Source organism: Nicotiana attenuata, unplaced genomic scaffold, assembly GCF_001879085.1.
Source record: "Nicotiana attenuata strain UT unplaced genomic scaffold, NIATTr2, whole genome shotgun sequence".
NCBI lineage: Eukaryota > Viridiplantae > Streptophyta > Magnoliopsida > Solanales > Solanaceae > Nicotiana > Nicotiana attenuata.
The window spans coordinates 70,982-79,698 of NW_017674745.1; the positions used below are offsets into that span (position 1 = coordinate 70,982).

At 36.5% G+C, this 8,717-nt stretch overlaps 1 protein-coding gene across 1 annotated transcript; it reads right to left on the minus strand.

Moving 5' to 3' along the window:
- Window positions 1-2,577: 2,577 nt before the first annotated feature.
- Window positions 2,578-8,422, minus strand: LOC109219213. Its single transcript, XM_019383657.1, has 3 exons — window positions 7,954-8,422; window positions 3,256-3,363; window positions 2,578-3,161 (listed from the first exon to the last, which is right to left on the minus strand). Exons 1-3 carry the CDS (start codon window positions 8,272-8,274, stop codon window positions 2,850-2,852), a joined length of 741 nt encoding a protein of 246 aa, XP_019239202.1. The 5' UTR covers window positions 8,275-8,422; the 3' UTR covers window positions 2,578-2,849.
- Between the last annotated feature and the right edge of the window lie 295 nt (window positions 8,423-8,717).

Genomic DNA, 8,717 nt, shown 5'->3' on the forward strand with positions numbered 1-8,717 from the left:
ATGTAGGTCAAATTTTGTTGGCTTAGTAAGAGAGAAAAGATCAGAAGCATGCAAAAGGTTAGGTGAAAACCTTTCTGAAAACATAATCGAGTTTGACAGATAGTGAGAAAGCAGAATCAAAAGAATCACACAAAGAGATGCTGAAACCTTCAAATAAAGTAGAACAATTTGAAATAGGAGAATCGCACAAGTAAACTTCAGGAACTTGAGTAAACCCCGAAGAAACTAGGGTTTTTCGAAATCAATCGAGTTTAGAGGCGATAAACAAGTAAAACAAACAAACAGTCTCAAAAGCTCGAATAAACCCCAAAAATTAGGGTTTTCGACACTAATCAGGTGCAAACAAAGTAAATCAAACAGATAGACTTAGAAACTCAAACAAATCTCCAAAAATTAGGTTTTCAACACCAATCAAACTTAGAGATGATAAACAAATGAATCGAACAAAATATTAACAAACAGACTCAGAAACCCTAGTTTGAAATCAAAAGATTTTAAAAGGAAAATCGGGGAAAACATTTAAAACATCACATATAGCACAGATCGAGCACATATCCGAACAAATAAACGAAAAAGAACCTCGAATAGGCTAGGGTTTCTGAGAACCCTAGAAACGAGAAAGGCTTGGAAGAGACAAGATCAGATCCGGAGTCGATAAGGTCGGAATCAGGCTCAGGAGGCTAAGACACGCCGGAGCAAGGCCGGAGATGGCTGGAAACTTCGAATCGATGAAGGTCTGAGCGAGGACCTTCGAGGTCTGGCCTCGAACCTTCAGGTATCAAGCACGTGAGAGCTGTAGGGGGTGAGAATAGGTCGTCCATGGTTAGAACAGCCATAGATTCCGGTGGATATGGGGTTGGAGGTGGCAGAGAGCGATTAGGGTTTCGAGAGAGCTCGAGAGCGTTTGGGAGAAGAGAGGAGTTAGAGGCGGCGCTTCTGAAAGAATGGGATAGGGTTTAGGGGCGTTTGGAATTAAAAAGGAAAGAAGAGATCTGGGCCGTTGATCAAAATGATCAATGGCTCAGATTTTAAAAAGAAAACAGGTGGGTTTGGGCGATTGGATCAAGTAATCGGGTTTAAATTGATTTGGGGGTTGGGATTGGGTTGAATTGGGGTGCAAATTGGGTTGTAATTGAAATGAAATTGAGGCCAGATTTTAAATAGCCACTTTTCCCCCGTTTTATTTTATAAAAATAGCAATGATGGTTTTAAAAATAAATTAAAAATACTAAGTAAACAAATATTACATAAATATTAATTTAAAAATACTGTAACTAATTTTGTAATTATAAAATGCTATTAATCACAAAACAGGCTATAATTGCAATTATATGCAATTTAGCTTTAAAGATACCAAATAAATTTGTAAAAATATGCAAAAATTACCTTAATTATATTTTGGTGCAAATGTGAGAATAAAAATGAATTATTCGCCAAAATGATAATTTTGGGAATAATTATTGGATTTTGTTGTAGTAAAATAGGCAATGAATTGGTTTAAAAATCATTAAAAATGCCAGAACTCTTAGGTGTGCTTATATATGCACATATATGCTATTTTGGAAGTATTTTGAGTATAAAATTACTAGGAAAAAATTGGGTATCAACAGTAGTTCATAGTTTTCCCTCTTTGTACCGGGTAGTCTGATAGAGTTTTGCTTATGTCTGGTAGCGGTCTATGTTGTGTTCACACTATTTTGTTGTTTTGCATGGGATTGTATTATTGCACTCCCTTTCACTTATTTGGTGTATTTTAAGATACTATTACTTCTCTTGCTTCTTTTGTTGTACAGATCTCTTCTTGCGTTTCTTTTCTGGTATTATTATCTCTTCTGTTGAGCCGAGGATCTCCCGGAATCAGCCTCTCTGCCCTTCCGGGGTAGAGGTAAGGTCTGCGTACATCCTACCCTCCCAGGACCCCACTAGTGGGATTTTACTGGGTATGTTGTCGTTGTTGCTTAGTTTTACAAGCAATTCATGAATTTAAAAGTGGAGCCAGAACTGGAAGCTTATAGGATCGATATTCTAGCAACAACAACCCAGTGGAATCCCACAAATACGGTCTGGGGACGGTAGTGTGTACGCAGACCTTACCCCTATTCCGGAGGAGTAGAGAGGTTGTTTCTGATAGACCCTCGGCTCAAGAAGATGAAAAGAGACAGTGGAGCAGTAATAGCAGAGGAAGCAAGAAAGATAACACAAGCAATGTAATAACCACAAAAGAATGATGGCTTGTAAAATTATTTAAAATTCTCCTCTTGTGCTCTCTTCTCTTCTCTATTGTTCCTCTTTTCTCATTTCATTTCTGCTTTCTTTCTCTGTTGCACAAACTTGATCTGAGCTCAAGTGTGACAAAAACCCTGTACTCCACAGATTATATTGTATCCCTTAATAAGTGCAAAGGAAAAATAAGAAAAGAAATGGTGAAACCATTCCTTCAGCTAAACCAATACTACTTCTTTTGGTGATACCTAAAAAACGAAAAGAAATTACAAGGAAAAACAAAGAGGCAGATCAAGCACTCACAAAAAAGCATGTAATCCAACAGTTGGTCAAAACAGAGGAAGAAACAAGAAAAAGAAAATCCACAAACTAGGGGGACAATTCACCATCTGAATTCTTAATCGTGTATTTGAAGGTAAAATCTCAATTACGAGCCGCTCCACCACGGCCAAAATTAGCAAAATAGGGAAGAGAAATTCTGTTGAAAAAAAGGTCCAGATGGATTCAAGTAAATAAAAATTACAAAGCCATCAAGATACAGAAAACACCGCGAATGATCAAGTAAGAAAGAAGAAGCATTCTCAAGAAGTAAAAATATGTACTGTACAAACAAAGATCAGCTACAATCAGAAAAATTTGTTGTATTGACTTGTGAGAGAATTTCTGAGATTGGAATAAAGGCCGTAGAGGGAGTATTGACGGAGATTCTTCACCTCATACCATGAATTGAAGACCGTTTCATGCTTATCTGTGCCAGAAAAGGTAAGTTGTATCCCAAGGCTACAGTCAACACTGCCACCTCTATTCTTGCAGTTATTAGTCCTGATGGCACAATCCTGATTGTTGAGGCACACAAAGTTGGAGTTGCCTGAGCATGATGCACAGCCATCTCTTTTCCAGTATAAGTTCTCCAGCCTACCCTTTTTGAATTCGAGTACCTGTATCAAAAATATCAGGATTCATGGTAAATTTCTTTGACACAAAATTTGACCAGCGTGCTGCCAAGAAATTGCAGAATGCTTGTTTGCTCACCAGGGTAAAACTTGTTACGGTGAATGTGCTATTAGCAACAAAAGCTGGCAAAGACCTTGCAGCATACTTTCGACCAGCAAACGCTACCATGTATCCTCCATAAGAATCCTGTTGTGCAGTAGAAGCAATACAGATCAGAGGATGCATAAATGTATTGAACTATAAACCCTCTATATACCAAACATGCTAAATGAAACATACGAGTAATAATCTACGAATGTCACTGAATCTACAAAGACAGTGAATTTAGTACAATTAAAAGCTCATGACAAGTTAATAAACCCATTTCGCTTTGCCACAGAAGTAAGAGAAAAAGTGATGCGGCAGTTGAGAGAAAACCTCAACTCAGGGAAGAATAGCCAATTAAAGCACCAATGGCCACCTCCACAACCCACTCGAGCCCACCCCTCTCCCCTATAACCTCCATAAGAGGGAAAACAATGGAAAATTGAAAAGAATGTTAAGTCTGCAAAAAGAAGGTGCAGGAAGAAAGGGCAGTTGAGAGCCAAAGCTGAACCAAATAGATTAAGCAGCTTTCATAATCATGCTAAGATTATAATTTGTTAAATGTAAAAGTATAAAAAGGAAGGAGAAATACTCTATCAAAAAGAACTTTGAGGAATCTATCACAGTAAACAACATTTCATGTACATAGGGAAGGTTCAAGAAAATAGTCTAACATATTCTGCAAGAAATAGCTTGAATTTAAATATTTACGCCAGCATTATAGAAGCTATGGGGAACTTGAGCTGCACTAACAGTTGCAAATTACTGACGTCTAACTGACAATAAAGCAAACAAATAAGTATAGCTTTTTCTGGAGAGGAGTTGGGGCGGGAGATTTGAAATGAATCATACTCCCAATGCAACCCAAGGTATAGCCTAACGGTCAATGAAGTGGGATGAAAATCAAGAGAATTAGAGCTCAAACCTAGTATAGGCAACCAAATGTAAGGTGATTTCTTCTAATCTGCTTAAACCTTGGTGCCGGTGCGGCAGAGTTACCAAGTACCTATGGTGGTGGGAGATAGCAGGTAGTCAGTATAGTCAAAATGCAAGCAAGCTAGCTCAGACACCATTATTAATGGAAACGATTCACTTTCCCAACATCCCAACCACCTTACCTTGGAAACCAAAAGAACACCTTCAAAGGAGAGTAACATGACAAAAAATATCCCATCCCTCTCATACTATAGCCTTCTTTTCGGAACAAAAGAGGAAGGTAATACTTGTGGATCGTGTGCATGCCCCTAGTATACTCTCTGTTAACAAAATTATCGCTTGTTGAAAAGAAAAATGAAAAAAAGAAACATAGGAAATGACTACTGAAAACTACTCCTCCATTTCCCCTCTCCAAATAATACCAATTTAAGCCTTTTGTATTTTCTCTTTTATTTTTTCGTCATCCTGATTTACTCCACTCCTTTTCATAAACTCTTCCATCTCCTTGAATTCAAGAGTAATACAAATTCATTTTTATAGTAGTTTGATTCTCATATTCCATCTTACAGACATATTCAACTTACTCCATTTTATGCCGACTCTCTTTCCTAAGCTTCCACAGTTGTAAGGTCATCCAATTTTTTTATATAACCGTGGCGTCTGGACTAGCTTGTGAGCACATCGATTAATTCCACGGGATACCTGCTACCTCCCAACAACAACTGGTACCAGGTAACTTTGTCCACCAAAGCTTGGACAAATGGGAAGAAATCACCTAGTGTTTTTGCATCCGGTGGGATTTAAACCAGAGACCTTATTCTCTCAACCCACTTCATTGCCCAGTAGACCACACCATTGGGTGCATCAGGACATTTAATTAGAATAGAAGACTTTCAAGAAAGACAGTTTGTTAAACATGTCGCACTAGCTTCAAAAATCATTTATTATCCAAATAAAGGATGGCTTCACTACTAAATTCAATCATTCATCTCAAAGACAAATTAGTTTAAATTTCTGAACTACGTCCACTTTTCAACTTTCACATCTTACTGAACCCTAAAACTCCACTTTATTCAGACTTACACAAGGACTGGAGTCATAAGGCAATCAAGGAGTATATTACTAGGCCAGACTGGCAGGCTAGAGTAGGATAATCTAACGTCACTAGCAGCAAAAAGTTAGCTATTATTCAGGCATAAGAGCTAGATATGTCCAGGAGACCGTCTTGGAGTAGCTGCAATTAAAGAGCAATAGATTCTGAGCTACATTGTTTAAAAATTGACTTTTCAGAAGAATCAACCAATTCCACCTCAAACAGAATTAACAAGCAGTAGAATACAACAAAATTGCGGATGAACAAGAACCACCAAATGAAATTTCATATACGGTGATCTCGGGCTTTTGCTTTTGTGATACAAGGAATTCTTTTCGGAGAGTTTGGTCATTTGTGCTCCATGGTGATCTCTGGCCCAATATACATCTTTTACATTCTGGTGAATGCCCAAGGAGTGTCTTTTGCCTCAACTTGAGGAATTAAGCCCTTCAAAAGTTCCAAATTATGGATATATTTTAAGGTTCACCAATCCAAATTTCATACATTGTCTTTTATCTGTCATGGAATAAAACAACTATTCCTTTCGCCTCATGACAAATTTTCCTTTTTAGTCAGTACAAAAAAGAATGACACCTTTCTATATATAGTAATAATTCAACTTTAAATTTTCCTTTTTACCCATAATAAGATGATTTCTAGCCACACAAATTTCTACAGTTTGTTTTAGATCACAAATTTCAAAAGTCATCCTTTGTTTCTTAAACACTATGCCCAGTCAAACACCTTCACATAAATTGGGATGGAGGGAGTATTGTTTTATCATGCATGATAGTTTGAATATATCATAACAATGGCTCCCAATGTTCTTCTCACTTTGGTCTTGACATGATGCGTGTCAATTTCTATAACATGCTTCAAACAAATGTATTAAAACATCAAATGAGCTAACGTCAAACATAACCCTACTACTAAGGGTGTGTTGGCATTGTCCACACTTCTAAAAGATGTAATTTTTTAAACAGAAGCTCGAAATTCAAACGTTATGTTAACATAACTAGCACCAAAACAAAAGAACACAAAGGTTCGAATTAAGACTTCACCAAGCTCCAACTAATTTCCTAGTAATTTTTGCAACTAAATACATGTAGACTTTGAAACAAAAAAACAAAGTTCAAACATATATAAACAAACCTTCGCACCCAAGAAAAACATATGGTGCTTACGGACACCAAACAATTCTCCTAGTATTTTTCACAACTAAAAGTGTATTTTATAAAGTCAAGCATTACTCATGGACATAAGTCCCATTTTTACCAATCTCTGCAATGTGTTTCTAACAAATGTATTAAGACACCAAATGAGATTAATTCAAAGAGTAAAACCACTACGGGGATGGTGGCATTTTCTTCATTTCTAATGGAAGTACATTTTTGAAGAAAAGCACAAAATTTTAAGCGTTGCGTATACAAACCTTTGCACCCCCAAAAAAAAGGAGGGGCCATAGTGCCTACAAGACTTCACCAAAGAATTCTCCTAGTACTTTCACAACTAGAGGGGCCATAAATGCTAATTCGTATGAAAGATAAGAAACTTGAAACTCTTAAACAAACCCAATGGTGACACTAAAACATGAATGTGTTGAATGCTTCAAGAAAATTGACATGTTGCACTTTGGCAAAGCCAAACTGTAATCTTTCTGTTTAGTATCTTCACTTAACTCATGCTATCAAGAGGTAGCATTTAAGGTTCTGGTATCAAGTTTGTCTTTGAGTACGGTAAAGTACTTCTAGTCTACCACATTTCATCATTTTTCCTCTTAAGTCTTAACTTAAGAAGTTCTTGTTTAGTTTGTGTGTCTATTTTATCTTTTCTTCTTTTTGGTTCAAAGTATTTTCCTATCCAGTTCTCATCATGTTTTCTTGAGAATTTATATAAAGGCCCAGATGTAGTTGCTTATAAATCCAAATAAGAATATAGTCATATACAATATCAGTATCTATAATTATGTACATTGGTTGACGGAGGCATATATGGTTTATGAGCGAAAAACATATTCTTCACTGATCTATAATTTAGAACATTTTGGAACACTACCACAGAAGGCAATACTATCAATAAAATTTTAACATTACTTTTAGAATATTATCAATTGTAGAAAAATTAAAATATAGTTTTACAGTCTATTTATAACACCACAAATCTGTTATTGCAACACGATAAATATGATGATTTTTCAACATTAATGTTTCCAGCTAGTAGCACCATTAATAACTCCCCAATGTATTTCTGGTATTAGAAGAAAAAGAGACCAAGGTGTAGTTAAAATTGGCATGTTATGATCTAAGTAACCTAAACGGTTATAGCACTTTTCCTATTCGAAATTAGGAACCCGATATTCAAATATTAATAACCAGTCAAACTTATACACAGCTGGTGTTTACATCAAACCATACTAATTAACCATGTTTAAATGATAAATTGAAGTAAGAATGCATATTAATTAACAATGATTTAGTGATAATAGTGTGTCTGAAAATATGTGCCATATATTATTGGGTTAGTTTAAATACCCGAGGGTAAGTTTTTAGTCCGTTCAAAATCAAAACAAACCCATTTCAGATCTACCCTCATATCTACCAAAGCACCCCCTCAATTTTCCTAAATATACAAAATTTGAGAAAGGTAAATAAAGAGAGGGATACCGGAAAGAAATTGGAAGTGTTGATGGTGAGGAGGGAGATTTCATCAACTTTAGGGCGGAAGAGAGCGAGCTGAGAGTTGGCTGATGAAAGAGAGAGCCTACGATCGCAAGGAGATAATTGGACTGAGCTGCTGCTGTTGATGAAGAATGAATTTCTTGGAGCAAATGCGATGCCAAAGCTGAACCCATCGGATCTCTGCACCTTCGCATCGGCGCAGGGGGAGGAGACGTGATTGGTGTCACTGCGAGATTCGGATGAGAGAGAAAGTGCTGAAAGTGTTAATAGAAAGAGAAGCAGTGATGAGGGCTCTCGAATCGCCATTTGTGGTGAAGGGGCTGAAGCTGAAGACTAGAGGAGTGGGAAGAACCAGAACAGCTGCCTTCGTCTTGTAATGCTTCTGGTATATGGTGGCTCAAGCGAAGAGCTTCAGCAGTCGTGAAATATTTTCAATCCGACCGTTTTAGAGTTACTTATCGTTTGAAAGATATATTTTAAATCTGAATATTTAAAAATACTTGAAACAGCTGGGAAAAAAAATCAAAGTGGCCCATTAATGTATAGAGTGAAAAGACATTTCATTGGTTCATTCATCTATATCTATATATTATTAAAAGGAGAGGAAAAAAATCCCTATCCTTAAGCCAAGTAGCAGCCTAAAACAACGTCACATGGCATAATTGGTTACTAATTAGTTATTTAGCTTATAATTAGTTATTGGTTACTTATTTTTGAATTTAAATACATATCAAAAAAGAAAATAATAA

Bases quoted from the DNA above. Each gene is read 5' to 3' on its own strand.
- LOC109219213 (XM_019383657.1), bottom strand. From the start codon at position 8,274: ATGGCGATTCGAGAGCCCTCATCACTGCTTCTCTTTCTATTAACACTT. The intron at 3,364-7,953 runs GTATCCCTCTCT...ACTGCACAACAG, and splicing joins ACACTTCCAATTTCTTTCCG to GATTCTTATGGAGGATACAT. The intron at 3,162-3,255 runs GTGAGCAAACAA...TTTTTGATACAG, and splicing joins CCGTAACAAGTTTTACCCTG to GTACTCGAATTCAAAAAGGG.